At 36.6% G+C, this 18,721-nt stretch overlaps 1 protein-coding gene across 1 annotated transcript in view; it reads left to right on the top strand.

Moving 5' to 3' along the window:
• Positions 1–11,310, top strand: part of LOC139718704 (protein YIPF3-like) — a 29,842-nt gene extending 18,532 nt beyond the window's left edge. Inside the window, exon 10 of the mRNA XM_071630166.1 lies at positions 10,401–11,310. Within this exon, the coding sequence (XP_071486267.1) occupies positions 10,401–10,407 (7 nt within the window). The 3' untranslated portion in view covers positions 10,408–11,310. The remainder of the gene's footprint in view (positions 1–10,400) is intronic.
• Positions 11,311–18,721: the final 7,411 nt, after the last annotated feature.

Genomic DNA, 18,721 nt, shown 5'->3' on the forward strand with positions numbered 1-18,721 from the left:
TGTTTTTTGATATATACAATGTTTTTTGATGGTTTCTTGTCAATTCGAGGGTGCTGATTCCAAATCCGATTGATGCCACTCGCGTAACCTTGAGCATTTTCGGCAAAATGCAAAAATCCAAAATGGCCGCCAAATATGCTAATTTGGCCGTGATAATCAGAATAAGGCGCATTCTATTACTAATTATTCCGCCAAACTTTGTACATTTCCTTTCCTAGAGTTACTCCATCTATATTTACAAGAGAATTTTCGTTTCATATAAATTTATTTGGTATTTAAAGCTCATTTTCAATTCAAAATGGCCGCCATTCCTATGCTCATGTACAATATGAATGGTAAAAAAATGCATAGAAATATAGAACAAATTTACTGCATTTCCTGTCCCGTACCTAAGCTGTTATAAAGTGTTGCGTGTGCAACGCAAATATATTGAGTGCCACTTACAATATAAAGGCCCTACATGTATCTTTATTCTTCAAAGTGGTCGTCGATCACTCTTATTCTGTACAATATGAATGGCAAAAATATATGTGGAAATAGAAAGCCAATTTGCTGGGTGTTTTTTTTTTTGACATCCAACTACATTGTTTATTAAGATCTAGTGCTTATCATATATCTGAAGGATGTTCTTAACAAAAAGTTATTCTTTAATGATGCAAAAGTCCTTATTTACCACATAAATTGAATTATTTGAATTATGAATGGTTAGTTACGATGTTTAACACAATTTCTTATCTTTTATTCTGTTTCATCAAAGAATATAAGTGCATTACACATCACGCAAAAAAATTGATATATATACCATCCTGTTCTGCATGCAGGTTGCATATAAAAATGCAATACTTACACATTGTTAAGAACCTAGATACATGGTATTTATTAAATAATGTTGAAATGGAGGGGAAGCTAGAAAGCAAGGCTTCTAACATGTATTTCACTGAAACTGTTATTAATAGGGACAGAAATGGTGCAAGGAATTGGTGGGGGGGGGGGGGGAGTCCTGTGGTGAGTTTGAAATGGATCATAACTTCAATCACTTTATGTGATATGATTTAAGAGTACCGCTTTGATGTTATCGAGCAAACTTTATTTTCTTCTTGAATCAAAACAACAACAAACAGTGGTGAAGGTATAAAAAAAACTGTCCAAACGCAATACCTTTCAAACTATTCAAAACCAAGGACCAATATGAAGTACCTCTTTCAGTTCTGTCCCATGTGTTTATTATATATACTTTGACATCATGAGGTCATTCATTCTCGTCTTAAAACCAAAACTGTTCTTTTTGTATTGTCTTCAAAGATCTCTTTAATTTGATGTTTGACACCAGGCGACATCAGCCCCAAATTTGCAGGATTGTAGGACTAAAGATGCATATCAGTCCGACCCGCAATTACCTTTATTGCAACCACATCTGATGATGTTCAGCACTTCCATGACTTCCTCAAAGGTCAGAGGGTGATTATTTGCCATAGGACCAGGATGAAAGTCCGTTGAAGCCATCTGGCTTTGTTGCCAGGCCAGAGACAGTAAATTGTAGGTAACTTGGATGGTCCATGGCCTCAGACCATCTTCTGCACCATCCGGTTTTGGGGTCAAAGCTTTCAGTGATGGGGATAGGGGGAGATCTAAATTGGCTTGTGGGATTTCTGACACATTGATGGCAGGTTCGGGGGGGGGGGGGGGGGGAGGAGGCATTTCGTGAAGCGGTTTGTCAGATATATATAAATATATATATATATATTTTTTTTTTTTTTTTTTTTGGGGGGGGGGGAACTGTTATAAGCCTAAATCTGTTATAAGCCTAAAAACCATTGCATCTGATTGGCTGAGAACAAATTTGTCAGACAAAAAGGTCAGGTTATCAGGTTATCATGACTGGAAGCCAAGATCGGGGTATGCGTAGACGGCACTGGGGACACTTGCCAGCCTTTCCTTCCAGCGTAAGGAGGGAGAGTGATTGAGCACCAGTGAAGGAGGGTAGACTTCCTTAGCCTATGTGCCTGCCACAGAAGGCTACCTTGAACATTGTATAGCATTGGCAAGATGGTTGCTAAGATGGAAGGCATGGGCCTAATGGTTATCATGTAAAGGTGGAGGCAAAGTCTCCAGAAGGAGAATTACTCCTCTATTGTCTTGAGAGGGGTTAGTACTCGGCTAATGTCATCCAAGGACATTCTATGAGACGTAAGGGTAAGATCATCTGCACGAGCAAACTTCCTTCATGAAGTAATTATCATGTCACCATGTTAAAAGGAGTGGAGTTAGTTTATAGCCACCCTGGAGGAGGCCATCATTCAGAGTCCTAAGTCAAGTGGTCTGCGAAATCCTGAAGCTGCAAGTGCTGAAAATTAAAGACAAGCAGTGTGAAGTTGTCATAGCACTGCTTTCAGAATGAGGCAGCACTTTAGAAATCTTAGAGTCTCCCTGGACATCATACGCAAAGACATTTTACTCTGAGAAAACTGGTGGTAAAATCCATCTATCGCGAGAACAGTGAAGCCTTTCACCTATCATGGCTACATTTTAGGCAATAATGTCAGCATGTCTATTGTCAGATAGCTCTGTGGATGGTTGCTGGTAAGGTTGGGCTTTCGATCTTCTGTAAAGGAGTGCTTAAGCAAGTCCCCACGTCTTTACCTTCTTTCTATGGCAAGATCACCAAGTGACCCCTAAGTACCTTGTAAGGCAATTGCAGGATTGCAGGGGTCGCGGTCGGGCAGGGCTGGGCAGCAGCAGAGATGGGGGCAAACAGGTGTAAAACAAGCCCCTTGACTAAAAATGGACTCATCCCATTACATTTATCATGAATCACCTGCATTGTACTAACATTGGTAAATATTCAATAATTCCACAATTCATCACTGAAGGAAAGGTAAGAGCAGTGTACTCCTCTCCAGACACAAAAATGTGTCAATTTTACGGGTGCTGTTCGTTATTCCGAAGGTTCGCTATTTCGAGGGTTCGTTATTCCGAAGGGTCGTCAATCCGAAACACACAAATTCCTTATACCTATAAGAGGTTCGTTAATCCGAAAATGGAAAAGGGTTCGTTAATCCGAAGGGTCGTCAATCGGAAACACAAAAATTCCCTATACCTTGAGGTTCGTTAATTCGAAAATGAAAAAGGGTTCGATAATCCGAACATTTGTGGCGTTATTCCGAAGGTTCGTCATTCCGAAGATTTATTAATCCGAAAATGAAATTCGGAAAAATGAACCTTCGGACTAACAAATCTTCGGATTAAAGAGCCTTCGGAGTAACGAACCTGCGGAATAATGAGCTGTAACCAATTTTACAGTGGAAAGTACACAAGTTCATGCTGTTACAATTTAACCAACTTTGAGCAAATAGGTGAAAAATCACGCCATCACAGAACCAGTGGTAAATGTGATCTACTTTATACAGATCAGGCAGAAGGCCATTTGTATTTTCGAGCATATCATACTGTGGGTGAACAAGAAAAACTTTTTTTCTTTTTTAATATCAGAGATTTTTTGAGGGAAGGAAGTGGGGTAGTCCTTTTTTCAACTTTCCCCTGCCTCATGTTCCTTCTCGGAAGAGGTGATTGAACAGTTTGTATAATATCGCTTTCAGATTAGAGTTATTTTAGGTAGTTCGATATTTTAGACAATTATTTGGCAATTTCATTTGTGTTATCATCTGAGATTTATCTTCAGTAAATCAGAGTAAATTTTATGAAGTTGAACATCTCAAGGCAAGTAGGTATCAAATGTTCATGTCTAATAATTCCTGATAAACGATCGTGATGTTGGCATCAATTCAAGTTTTGTTGGACTTTTTCCCAAATTCCTTGTGAAAAATCCAGATTGAGGAAGCAAATTTGGATGATTGCATCACAAATAAAACAGCCTTAAACAACCTTCTGATTTCTTCTGATTTCTAATCCGCGCCCGAATTGATAAACAGTGTTGCTGCATGACAGAAAAAAAAGAGATAATTCGTTTATTTCCGTGTACATTTTATCGTTCATATTGTACAGGGGTATATGAGTGGCATTCATTTTGAATTTTTGTATTAAGAAGAACATATAAGATTACAAAGAATATATTTTCTGTTTGTTTGTTTGTTTGTTTGTTTGCTTGTGTTGCAAGTGGCACTCATCAGATTTGCATTGCACATGCAAAACTTGATAACAGCGTAGGTATGTGACTGGAAAAACAGTAAATTCGTCTTCTATTTCTATGCATATTTTTTTGCCATTCATAAAGTACATGAGTATAGGAATGGCGGCCATTTTGAATTGAAAATAAGCTTAAAATACTAAATGTACCTACATTAAATGAAAATTTTCTAGCAAGTGCAAATAGAATTACTCAAGGAACAAAAATTTTAAAAAGTTTGATGTAATAATCGGTCATAAAATTGACATAAATGGGATTATCATGGCCAAATTAGCATATCTGGCGGCCATTTTGAATTTTTGCATTTTGCCGAAAATGCTCAAGGTTACGCGAGTGGCATCAATCGGATTTGGAATTAGCACCCTCGAATTGACAAGAAACCATCAAAAAACATTGTATATATCGAAAAACAAGGTTAGGTGCACTTTCTATGGAGCCTAGCCTGGACTAAAGGATTTGGAGAAATGAAAAGGGGTCTCAGATAATTCCTGATCATTTCACTCTCCCAAAAAAGGGGTTGTAGAAAAACTTCTGAAAACACACTTTCCCATTCGTGTTATAATTCCAAACTAAAGAATAAAGGAAAATAGCTCTTTCAGAAAATAGGAAAAACTCAAGATTGACTTGGTTCACCCATTTCACCTATTTCAGTCCTCACGTAAAATCAAGGGGTGCGACTTTTTGTTTGTTTTGTGATACACGGGCCCCGTTGCAAGAAAGTTGCAATCAATTGCAAATAATTGCTAATTTTGAAACAACCATTCTGATTGGCTCAGGGTCTGCCCTATTAAGAAGACATGCATGCAACAATGATTTTGATTGGCCAGTGACAATCAGTTGCAAGTTGCGTTTAAACGCAAAGTTTCTAGAAACGGGGCCACGGTCACATATACTGTACTCATCAAAAATTGTTGGTGCAATGAGACACCTACATGATGGAAATACACCCAAAAAAAATGACTGAAAACAATTTAAGGACAGTACGAATTAAGAGTGAGCTGAAGAATTCTTTTTTAAAAGAAGCAGTTTTGTACGCTACACATTCATCACTTTCTCAAAGGGGTAATTATGAATTTGAAGTTTCATATCTAGCTTTACAATTCTTGTTTGTGGGGTGCTTTTTAAGTTCTCTTAGTAATAGTGACTTCATAGATGTACCAGATATTTTGTTTGTGGAGTGTGAGGGGTCAGATTGTTTCATCTATTTTCAAGAACTTATTCAGACAATTTCAGACAACTGCTGTTTACAATGTACTTGTATGTGTTTGTTTTTATGTGTGTGTATTTTTTTCTCTTTTTTTGGGGGGGGGAAGATCTTTATGAGTGATTGGATGAACATACAAGCTGTACAATGTACTATTCATTAAAAGCCTTTCTCTAACAGTAAATTAGGGCACATGGCTCTAACTTTCAGTACTCCTACAATAGAAGTTGAAAGTAATCACAGTTTAGTGATAACTGATTGATGCATTCCCAAGAAATGTATGCTAGCCTTTGGATTTGCACAGCACCATGACAATCGTGGTATTAGTGACTGATTACTGGAAAAGTGGAAATTTTCGCGGTGTTGAAATTTTTGCGCATTTCACGCAACCAGAAACTAGTGCGAAAATAAAAGCACATGAATATTTTTGCTTGCAATATGTTCCCATACTTACTGTCTTGATTCTGCGGAATTGAAAACACACGAAACTCTTCTTATTGAGCTGAGCTTGACAAATTAGTAACGCGAAAATATCCACTTTTACAGTAAGTTATATGTCGGTCATGTGACTGCATACTTTATTTGCACATTCATGCTACAAACAAGCCAGGGTACATTTCATGAACATTGGATAGAATGTTATCAGAGATGACACCCATTATACACAATCTGGGTCTATGGTAGATTGAGAACAGTGCTTCCGTATTTGTTGTAATTGAATGGAAGAAAAAGTTTGTATAATGTTTCAGCTGAAACAATGTATGAACGTAAAAAATGAACCATGCCATTGTATATAACAGCAATTACAGTATCTAGTAGTGGACAGACTTTAGATCGATGAGCCCTGTAAGTGTTGAAAACAGCCACTATTTAAGAATGGAAAGAAAAACAAACAAAGTTTAATTTAGATTAGTTTCTGTTTTCTCAAGAAGTATGTTGTACTGTGAAAGCATAGCATTCTTTTTTGATATTTGTGCAGTTAGGATGCCAAGCAGTCATGACTTCATTTTTCTCGGTGCAAGCATTATACAAAGTATTTTGGTCTTTCATTTTTGTTTCCTCTTTTCTTTCAAGTTCTGCATTGACTTTATCTGATTCAGTCATCTATTCAATACAACCACCCCCAAAGTTTGAAATCTATCAGCTTGGTTGATCAGTAGCATGCCTGAGGCTGGTCACACCAGTTCAACTCAAATAAACTTGTTTAGAAAAGTGTATATGACGATCATTTCCAGCCACCTGTAAACTGGAAAAAAAAAAAGTTCTGCATGAAGATAGCATGTAAATTAGAATTTAACAAAATAGATATTAGAGGTATATAAAAGACATGCAGTGCAGTACATACATCAGCTTGTGATGGAAGGCAATAGTGAATTGCGCCAGAAATAAGAACCAGTGTGGGATAGTACACAAAATGATCATGATATAAGTGTTGTGTGCATTCTTTTCGCCAATACCACCAGTAGTGTGAAAAGTAAATTTATTCCGTCATTTGTCTGTCAAGCAATAATCTTTGCTTTCAAGTGCATCTTTGCTCTATTTTACCATTTTTTTCCTTTTTTTCCCCCTGCGTTATCTTTCCCATCTTTGATTGGTACCAAAATATAATTGTACCATTGTATACATGTGTAAGCCATGTCACGTAGTAGGTGTTGTATCACACATGTACAGTGTATTTCACACTATCTGTCTCTTTCACTGCCTGAAGTGTCATGATCATTATTATCTATGTGGGCTCTTACCCTCCTGTTAACTCAATAAGTTTGGCATGTTATGGTGCAAAGGGACTTTAATGCAAGGTGGAGAAATATCCTATATGTTTTTCTGTTTTGTTTTGTTTTTGTTTTGTTTTATTTTTTGTTGTTATTTTTTGGTGCATGACACTCCTTTATCTGATAGCTATCATCTCTATTGAAAGTTTAATATCCTTCCTCTCTACACTGACTGTATATCTCCCTCATGTATTTTATGATGTCCTTCCATCTCTCTTTGTAGTCTCATCACTATCAAAACATTTCCTGGATGGCTTTTTGAGGGCTTGTTTCCTGTGATTGAAATAGGCTTGTCAGAGACCCAGAATGCCTTCCTGGGAACCGTGTTAAAACACCTCTATAAAAACCTCTACAGCAAGCTCAGCAGATATCATTCTGACTTTAATACCGCAACCATTTCCTAAGTGTCACTGTCAAACAAGGAGAGAAAAATGAATCATTAGAAATGATTCTAAACGCAAAAACATATCATAAAAAGTACAGAGCGGCTATGCTAAAACAGAGTGTACTATTATTCTCTTTGCATAATAGGTGACAGGAATTCAGTGGTGGACAATAGTGATGGATAGCCAAAGTTCTCAATTGAGATACTAAAGTGTTTGGTTTCCAAGCTTTCTAAAAACCATTATGCAATATATTTGAACAGTTGGTTTCATCGTTTTAATCAAATTCATAGCCAAGTAATTTGGCAATAATAATAACATATGAATATTATGTTATGAAGTCTTTCTTTATGACGCAAATTGCTATTTTCATGTGGCAGTAGTGATTAAGGAAGGTAAGCATACATGTACATGTGAATGTATGAACCATAAGGAATTTGGTCAGAGGCTGGATTTCACATGTAGTATTCAGGGTGTTTAGTTTGTTTCATGTCCCCAATTTGTAAAAGCTCAAGCACATGAATAACATGATAAATGTGACTGATATCATGATTATGTAATAATTTTGTATCATAGTAGCCCACCACCCCCCCTCCCCCCCCCCCCCAAAAAAAAAGCTATCAAATAAATTGATTCAATCTTCACATTTTTTAAAGTCATATCTTTCAACTTTACACCCATATTGCCTTTGTTACGTTTGGAAATATAGACTCTAATCATGATGACAAGGCATGATGTTGATTGATTTTTGTTATTTTTAAAGAATCTCCCAGAAATTTTCCCTTTTATCTTTTGTGCACATTTAATCAAAACTTCATGTTAAGTTAAATGATGCATTTGATTTACAGGCAAACTTTATAGTGCAGACATAATTGTACCAGCTTTTTGTTGAATGCAATGTGTCACGTTAACAGCCAGTACCTCGGCGGACAGAAGTTGTTTTGCTTCTGTATTGTCATACCTAACACATGCTCTCCAGTTTTAGAACGGTCAGAAGTCTTCTCAACCCTATAAAGGATATTAGAGGAAATTCACTAAAAATCTTTATCATAAATTGTTTCGGTGCAGCCATATGGAGTCAATGTCCTTCAAACAAATTTCCTCTTCAGTTATCACCTTCTTCCTCAGCTATCGTTCAATTTTATCATGGCTATCGGGGTCCATGGCATCTCTGCTGGCATTAGGGAGATTTTATCAGCAGATCCTTAGAAGAATTCTCTCATTAGCAAGCTTTGCTATCAGCAAAATGCAAAGGATCACAACACACACATTCAGATATTTTCTGTATTTTAAGCAGTTAAATTATAATCGTACAAAAAAGAGAAAATAACTTGATATTGCAATGTAGCATTCAGTGTTATTATGTCATTTTTTCACAACATATTTTTGTTCTGTACGTACAATGTATTGTGAAAACTTATTGACATCAGTATTAGTCTGCTTGTTTGTTGTACTACACCTCTTCTGCATATTTTTGCCTATAGATACAGTGTATCTAGAGTAGACCTGCCTATTTTCTCATCATGATGAATACACTCACCCTCTTTTGTGTTTTTAATGACATGTTTTACCATTATAGCAATACATTTATGAAAAACATTTGTTGTCTGGTGTGTATCCTGTAATAATTCATGAACTAACGGAAACTTTTAATGTGTAACAGACGTGTCAATAATTTTCATGTGGGTGTTTCTGTCATTCAAACTTTTCTCACTGTCTCACTCAGAATCCATGTGATTTTTTTTTTTTACGCATGAATTTTTAAAGATAAAGGGTGAAAAGTTCACTAGGAACAGTGCTGTCTGTTACATGCTTGCCTGCCCACCATTGCCCTCTGTCAAACATCTGCAGACTATCAGTCATCTTACGCGGAGAATGAATCAGAATTAAAGATGTCATTATGCATTATGTTTTCAGCAGCTGCAGAGTATACATAGACTAGCATTAGGTTAGGCTTAGAAAGAGAAAGATAGAAAGGAAGTTCTTATCTGCCAGAATTAAATGCTGTATGTTAATTAACTGAAGGTCAATATATCAGGACAGGTTATACTATGGTCAGTATCTTTCAGACTTTGCTTCACTTGCTATTCGGACCAAAGGCTGACATAAACCATCATCATCTGTACTATATCTGTGTGATATATTCCAAATCTTGAGAGAGAATGCATTATGAGTTACATCTTCATGAAAGCAATTTCATTACCAAATTTATGGAAACATGTACTGTATTCATCTCAGCACGAGCATGGGCGAGATTGCTGGCACGTCCCTTTAAATGCCGGCAGTGTCTTATCAATTTGTCCTATCTGTGCTCCTCATGTTGGGTGTCAGTGTCATTCATCATGCCTGACAGCCACATTCCTAGGCAGGACACGATGTCATGCGACATAATTGTATTCTCTCCGGTGTTCACAGTTGTCTTCATGATATTTTTCTCAAGTTGCATTTTTTCTTTCCCTCGTTCTTCCTCCTCCTTATACCTCTCTCTCTGTTTCGCTTTCCTTCCTGCGATCTTCTCTTCATCTTCTTTTTTCCTCCTCATCTTTTCTTCTTTCCATCATCTCATACGTACAGTATGGTATTCATTTCTTTATCTCCTTCATCCTCTCTTCTTTGCCGCCTTATCCTTTTGTTCCATGTCATCTATTCTTTCTGCTCCCTCTACCTGTTCTTTTCTGTCCTCCTCTCGTTCCTCTTGTCATTCCTCCCTCTGACTTTGTTTGTCTTTTTCTATTTCTCCACATCACTTTCTTCTGCTTTTGTTCCCTCATCTTTTCTCCTTCCTTATTTTTAATTTCATCTTTTGATTCTGCATGTATTATTTTTCCCCATCTCAATATCTTCTACTTCTTTTATTTCTTGTCTTTAACACACTTCCAAATTTTTCTTTTCTCCAGCGATTGATCGGATATAACCGAGTTGCACATCCCAAAACAACCAGCAGTGGAGTCAAAGGATAACCTGACATGTTACAGGAGAACAGGAGAACAATAGTTAGGAGAGATGCCAAACTGGAGAGAAATAAGAGATTTAGAAGACCACGTGAATATGCTGGGAATCCTACTGCCTGTATCACCAAATGTATGTTATATTACAACAAGGAATATACTGGTACTGATGATAAAATGTTTACACTGTGCAGATATACACTTTATGTTTGTTGTTGTTTTGTTTGTGTGTGTATGATATGTAATATTTTCAGCCTGTATACACTGTACATTGCGAGGGAGGCATCGACAGGAATAGAGAGAGCGAGGGAGAGAAAGAAAAAAGATACTATGTGTAAAGAGGCAATGAAATATACTATGAGTCACACAAATAAAAAACATGAATAAATCTTCCTTATTTCAGTTGAATTGACTCTTGCTTGGTACAATAGGTATTTCAAAAACTGGAAGTAGGTGACAGATATTGTGCCAGATAGCAAAGAATGGGGGTATACACGTATGTCCAAGCAGGCAAATAGGTCCTATTTGTAGTGATAGGGGGCTTCTTGTCCTTGCTCTCATTTCATCTTATTGTGTGTAGCCATTCAACAATATAAACTGTCGCGTGAAGTTTAATAGAAAACATTAGTTTGTGAACCGTTCAAAGCTTTTGATGAACTTTGAAGTCAAGATTCAAACCTCTTCCCCTCTCTGAATGAGATGATTTCATTTTTAACATAATTGATCCCAGGGAAAATACTGGAATGTGTATCAGAGTCAAATGTGATCTCTTACTCTTAAAGTTTATTATTTTCTGGACAGAAATGTTGAGGATATTTTAAGATTTAAAAGGTATTTCATATAAAAACTCACAGCCACATGGGAGCTTCCATGTTATCATCATGTACATAATGTATATGTAGCTTCCTTTGTAACATGTTGTAGTGAACTCAATTCTGGGATTTTGTTGTTTTGTGTTTTTTTTCTCTCTCTCTCTCTTTGAGAGTCCTCTCTCTTTCCCAACCTTCTTCTTCATTCCTTGTGCCACCAATCATCCGCCCCCTTCTTTCAACACCTCCCTCTCCCATGTTTGTGTGGCACCATGAAATTTATCACCCCCCTGTCCACACTCGTGCTTCCACCATTCTCCTCACAGCACCATGACATCTTCATCATACCAGTGTACTTCTGTTTCATATCAATGTCATCCACCTGTAGGCCTATTTATGTACTTGACTCTCCCATTCATTCCCTCGCAGATTCTGTTTCACTTTTCACTTGTGTACATTTCCTCTCCTGTTTAATTCCAACTAATCTAGTTCTCCTTTCCTGTTTTCTTGCAAAAGAATACTTGAATATAAGAAAGGCCCAAGTTCTCCTTTCCCTTCTTCTTGTGAAAGAATACCTGAATATAAGAAAGGCCCAAGCTTATTGAAGAGAATTTTGAGGGAATCAAAACATAAGGAAACAAAAACAAATAATATCCTAATATTTTCTCTTTACTTTCAGTTATTTGGAATGTTTTGTATTATACAGGTTGAAATTTAGAACAGTCATTTGAATGATTATCTGTGCTTAAATTACTTTGCTAGGGATCTCCAAAGATGATAGCCAAATGTTGACTTGAGCCTTTCTTATTACGTGTACTATATAAAGTATTCAAATGTTTCTTCACTCTCCCCTTGAAAGCGAAATTCCTTTCATTCTTCTACCTATTTGTCCTTTCACAAGCCGTTTTCACCTTATATTGTTCCTTGTTCTGTCCCTTCTTGCCAACTTCCATCCTTCACATGGACTGTCCTGACATTTTCCTTAATAGTGTTCTGCTTTTATGATGCTGGGATGTTGTTATTATGGTTCAAGTGATATTATGGTTCAAGTTATTACATGTATGTTTCCATGAAGAAAATTCTGTTTTATCAATTTTCAATTGTATTTTACTTCAGTTATGAACAGAAGTGTAGTATTTGTTTACCTGGTATTGTTTTGTTTTGTGGATGACTGTGCAAACCAGTCCTGTATCCTGATAAGCAACGGTTGCCAAGACTAGGCAAGTGAATAGTAGGCTAGTAGATTATAACTAAATCGTTTAAGTAGTAGAAGAAAATCAATTTGACATTGAAAAGAGAGGCTGCCACGATGGCAAGTTTAGTGGGCGGAAGAGGCGGCCTTACATACTCTATTGTTGTAGATTGTAGTTTGTTTGGTTTTGTTTCCCACCATAACATTCAAACAACAATATCACATCCAGGTAGTTTAAACAGGAACTCTCCCAGTATGTTTTATGGAGTTCAAGTAGAGTTTAAATGTGTCTGTTCGCTGTTTGTTATGTTTTGACACACAGCTTCATTTGTGGCACCTCGTGTTTTCTAGTTTCTCACAGTGACAAAGAACTGAAACCTATCTACACACAAGGGTACGCGTCCACTTTCCAATTTAACAAGCTGCTGTTGGAATAGGCCTAAACTTGTTTGGTTTTCCCTTTTTTCAGTCACCACTGCACACCAAAAGGGGGAAAACAGATACTTGTACATTCTCTCGTGTTTTGACCATGAGTTGTGTCTGAAATAAAATTTTCCTTCATGAATGTCTCCCAAACCCTCTTGAAACAAACTTATAAACATTAGGGGCATCACTTGTTTGCATTTTACAGTTCAGTTTATCAAGTAATATTCATTTGTGATGTAAAAGAGAACACGTTAAATACTTTAATGTTTATGTGTGTAATTTGTATGTTTCAATATATTATAAGAAATAATCACCAGTAGTAATACTACACCAATGGTGTCCATCGTATACAGGTACACGTACTTCAACTGTAATGCAAGAAAGAAATTCCTATACAACTGAATACCTGAGTATTATTATAAAACGACCCAAGTCCAAATATTGCTATCGTCTTTGGAGACCCTTTAAGAAGTCATGCAAAGATAGATAATCAGTCAAACAAATGTGTCACATTTAAGTTTGCATTAATGGCAATCTACTAACTGAAAAAAAAACTGAAAACATTACAAAATTATTTATTGATTTATATATTTTTTTCTAAATTTACTGTAATGGACTTGGGTCATTGTTATATTCAGGTATTCAATTGCACGCCACACTGTCTGGTACACAGAAAGAATTCTATGGTCCACCATTTATTACTTTTTTTTTTCATACAAAATACAGCTTTATTTCATTGCATAGTTGAATGTTCATTCCCAAAATTACAGCATTTATGACGGTTTCTTCATATTTCCTTGCAATTATCCATTACGCATTTTCAATGTATACATCAAACTCTGTGACACAAAGGATGAAGTGTGTTTCGCCCATATAAAAAATGTGGAGAAAAAGAAAATGCATAAACTTGTAGGTGGATACATGACATGAATTTGAGTTCGATGAAAAACTTTGGAACTGTAATGCGAAGAACATACAGTGCAGTATACTGTATGTAGTCCAGTGTACACTGTACATGTACAATAGTCAGGATAGGAGCGCATAAAATGTTTTGGATATTTGCCACTGAATCACTACTCATAATGTTTCTAAGTGTGTTTAATAGATCTGAATCGTGTGTACACATAACTTTTATACTAGTGTCGTAAATGTTACAGATATAAGTAAAATAATAAAGTAAATATTATGAAAATGATTAAAAGCCTCACTAGATTCCTTTGGACTTCAAGACAACCATTACCTTGTACAGTACAATGTATGTGTAATAATTAAAGAGATCTCGTTTTTGTTTTCTGTTTGCTTTTTCACACAATGCAACAATTTTACAATGATAGGACCGCTGCTTGTTAAGTATGCAACCCATTATAATGTAACTAGGGATACATGTACAGTACGCAGGAATGGGATCAGTGATTCAAGTTTCAAGTTCACTAGGCATATTTTATCAGAATTGTTGGAAAAGACGCATAAAACTGCATACAAGTTGTACTCTTAGATGCAGTGCACAGCAGCAGCTAAGATGACGGGAAAATGTCTCATTCATTTGCTTTGAAACAAAAGTTTTGCTTAATGTGCAACGGCCGAAGAACAAGTTCCTTTGTTAATCGAGGCTTATTCTCTTCTCTCTTTTTTTTTCTAAATCGTTGACATACAGGAAGGAAGGAAAGAGCGATAGAGGGAGAGAGAGAGGGATAGAGAGAGGGATAGAGAGAGGGGGAGGATGGCTGTGTGGGAGATGGAACATGTACTGTGGAGCTTGAAACCATACAAACACTGAGTCAGATCAAGAGAATGGTCTTACGAGGGAGCGTACTTCCTGTCTGATCGAATAAAGAATAGAAAAAAAAAGAACAGCACGAGGTCCTATAATATCCATTGTGAAGAGTGAAAATAGAATACACCTAGACATGTGAAGGGCAGGCCACGCAGATTACACACATATGGTCCTATATATTATGATTTACATGAGGACTGTATTCTTCTTGCTAAGGTGACCTGTTAAGGTCGGTCATACATTCATCACTAAACGTTCATACTATAGGCCTATAAAGAATAATAATAAAATAAAATCGTATGTATAGGCCCGCTAGTCTTTTTTAGTCTCATTACATACATGTACATAATTACACCTGTACCTTGGGCTAATGACAATGTTATGGTGGAAACTCTCTATAGGCAGCATGTCAAAATAATCTACAATGTATAAGGTTTTCCTGCGTGGCATAACGACACAATTTATCATACTTTTTACCTTATAATATCTGTATAGGTTCAATGGTCACATACTAGACGTCAATCGGATGAACATTATAACCTTTTACAGTTGCGCATTTTGTTATGTTGGCCAATGGGAAAATATATTTATATTTTTTTATGAACTTAACAAATCTCAAGTAAAGACGGCTCTGAGAACGCTAAAGTGCAGCTATTATGATAATTCTTCGTGTAGTTATGAAACTGTCCAAGCCTTATATTGATGTTGACATAACGAATGGATTTCAATCTATTTTGCTAGGGAACTTCGCAAGTCTTTAAATATATTCATGCAACGAATGATGACAAGGTTTACATACGGGTTCAGTATGGGTCGAAGCGGGTGGACACGGGTCGATAGGGGTCGAAAATGATTCATTATTAAAAGCGGATTTTCATACGGTTCGATACTGGTCTCTATGGCTCGAACAGGGCCGATACGTTACGGACCCGGTTCGAAATCCGGCCGTGTGCTGTGACTGTAGCATATTGTGACCGTGCACCTCAAAACGAACATAAAGTCGCACACACTGATTTTGCGTGAGGACTGAAAATAAGTGAAATGGGTCAACCTAGCCGAACTTGACTTTTTCATATTTTCTGAAAGAGCGGGTCTTCTTTTACATTATGCTAAAATTTGGTGTCATAAAACGGGCAGGAATGTGTGTTTTTTTAGCAGTTTATCTCGAACATTTTTGGCAAAATAGTGTGATTAGGTGTGTCTTTACAATCCCTTTTTCATTTCTGAAAAGAGTTGTCCACTTTCTTCTTTTTCAACTCTAATAACTTTTGAAAGGATAGTGCTACTGCTTTGAAAGTTGGCATTGATTATGGACAGAATGTGTTAATGAGGCATGCTTAATTTCAATTTAATCTGATAATCCCTCCATTGATGTTACTCTGATGGTTTACTTCCTGTTTTTTTTTTTTGTTGTTTTGTGTTTTTTTTTGTCCCATTCGTCGCACAGCCAGCACGGTTTGGTAAAGATTAAGCGCTTGAATAGACACTGTACTTCAGAGCCTCTTTTCTCAGTTCACACTTTTCCTGAGTTTGTTCTTTCTTTCCATTATTTAGATAGGTTAGGAGAGTCCATTTGATTTGAGTTATACATCATTTTAAAGCTTAAAGTCTGCTCTTTCAGAATAATGGTCTTAACTAAAGATTCATGTCTGGCGACTTTTTGTTTGTTTTGAGGTGCTTCAATGCATAATACTCGCTATACTACCGGTGCTGTTATAGTGGGTTTCTAATGCACCCCGATAGGAAGGGAATGTATGGGCCCACCAGTGAGTCCTATAAATGCCCAAGAATATCAATCCCTTCGGATGCAGCATGAAATAACATATAGGTCCTTATACACCACGAGTTACTGTCCTTCATAAACATGTGTATATACAATGTAATACTTAATGTAATCCGTACGCGAGAATAAGGCAACGCTTGGCATATTAGATGGCAAGTTGATGGCAAATTTGTGCAATGACAATTGATTACTTATATGTATAATACAAAGATGTGTAGCCTCACATCAATTCTGAAGGACTATACTTAATAGATATGGCAGTGACCGTATACAACACAATGATGCTTTAGCAATCTCTTCAACCATCTGTATCATTACAATATGTACGTATGTCTATTTACATAAGTCGGGACACAATATTTCTCATTTTGATAGCTGCTAGGGCAGTTTAAAGCAAACTAAATAATAATGATGACAAACGTGACATACAAGACGATTTTTTTACCCTTTCGATTGTTTTTCTTTTGTTTTAATATGACCGGCCGGTATGTTATTCACATCTCATAAGTATTCATGACTTAATTCATATCGACTTTGCCAGTATCACTCTGAAAAAAAAAGTCGACGCAAAAAGATCCTGTTCACAAGAAAAAAAAAATGCATTCATAATACTCAGTATATAAGAATTAGACTTCGCGTACTTCATCATTTCAATACATTTCCCGTCCTCGAGAAGATTTATTGGCTTATTCTAATTAAGAGTCTTAAACTTTTTTTTGGGGGGGAGGGGGGCAGTGACAAAAATGATTATCATTATGACACGATGCACGATTTTCTTTTGCATTCTCATACTTTGTTTCACAACAAAGCAAGCCCACCTATACTAGTGGATTGCTGCTGTTTCTGTGTTCACCTACTGACATTCTGTATTCACTTGTGAGTGAACCATCGTCGTGCATTCGAAGTGTCTCCTGAGATTATAGGATCAGTGTTACAGTTAGCTTTAGGGTGAGGGGTTCACACTGGAGGGTTGGAATTTATTAATGTTTAGAGCTAGGGCTCATGAAAGTATATAGGTTTAGGGTTCAGCTGCAATTATCAACCCCGTTGCAAAAATAAGGTTTACTTTGTTTTAAATGACGGGGTAATGCCCGACGAGAATTTGTTGCGGAATAAAATCTGCAGTTTAGTTATAGAAAAAGATTGCTTTTTAGGTCTGGTGAATCCACAGTATCAATACCTCTCTTTTCCGCAACCATGCCTCTACATTGGTAATTCTCAAATCGAACAATGGCTTCAAAGTCCCGCTATCACTATTTTGAATGGCAGATATTCTCCTTCTTGCTACGCATTCATCAGATAGCACCGTTCCACAAAAGTACCACTAGTGGGCTGTGCGTCGTTTTGGTTGGTAGATAGACCGTGTGCGGCAACGTGTAAGTCTGTGATTGAACATCATGAATCCTTCCCATTCATAAATCGAACAGACTCACTGTCACAATAATAAGTCTCGTTGCCAACAATTGAACCACAGCTTTTTTTTTTATATCATTTCTTCCACGACCGTATGGATTGTTCATTTTCCGTTGGGTTTGAACTATACATGTAGATTCATAGCAAGTTGCCATACAATCCATAGTCTCTCCTTTTATTCGTTTGCAACTACTAATCTCTCTGGATGACTTCATCGAAACGAGAAATAAACGTAAGAAAGATATTACCGTTGAATAAACCTCGGTGCCAAAAAAAAGAAGCAAAATTAGATATAACGCTCGTAGATAACGTACACTATGTATCATACAGAGTTGCTTCAAACATTATGTGATACTATTAAGTCCACATCAAACAGTGGTATCTTGATAGAAGCCATTAATTGTTTTTTTTCCGGAATGGTTCAGAATACATGAAACGTAATCATGTGATAAAATGGAAATCTTTCTTTTCTAAAATAGTCCAAATCTCTTTTCTCCTTCCTTTTCGAGTCCAGAAAGTTTCAGCGGTGTTTCTTTTCTTTCTTTCTTTTTTTTTTCTGCTTAGCTACTTTCTTGCAACGAGGCGTGGCAGAATACCCTCATTAGGCATACACAACATTATGTTCAGCCTTTGGACAGTCATTATTTGGGGGGTATTATTCCTGAGGACGAAGTATCATATGGCTAGTAATCTTCTTTTCTCTTTAAAAAAAATAAAAGGAACTCATCGCCTGATGGTGTTTTTGAAAAATGTACCTGTAGCATGATTACATTGTATGAGTGAAATTTCAAAGTGACAAGACATGACGCATAACATAAACAGTACAAAATCATTAAAAATACAAGCTAGTCGACGTAGCGATATGTCAGCGTG

This window comes from Diadema antillarum, unplaced genomic scaffold (assembly GCF_040938485.1).
Source record: "Diadema antillarum isolate AM-2024a unplaced genomic scaffold, OU_Dant_1.0 scf00000099, whole genome shotgun sequence".
Classification (NCBI taxonomy): Eukaryota; Metazoa; Echinodermata; class Echinoidea; order Diadematoida; family Diadematidae; genus Diadema; species Diadema antillarum.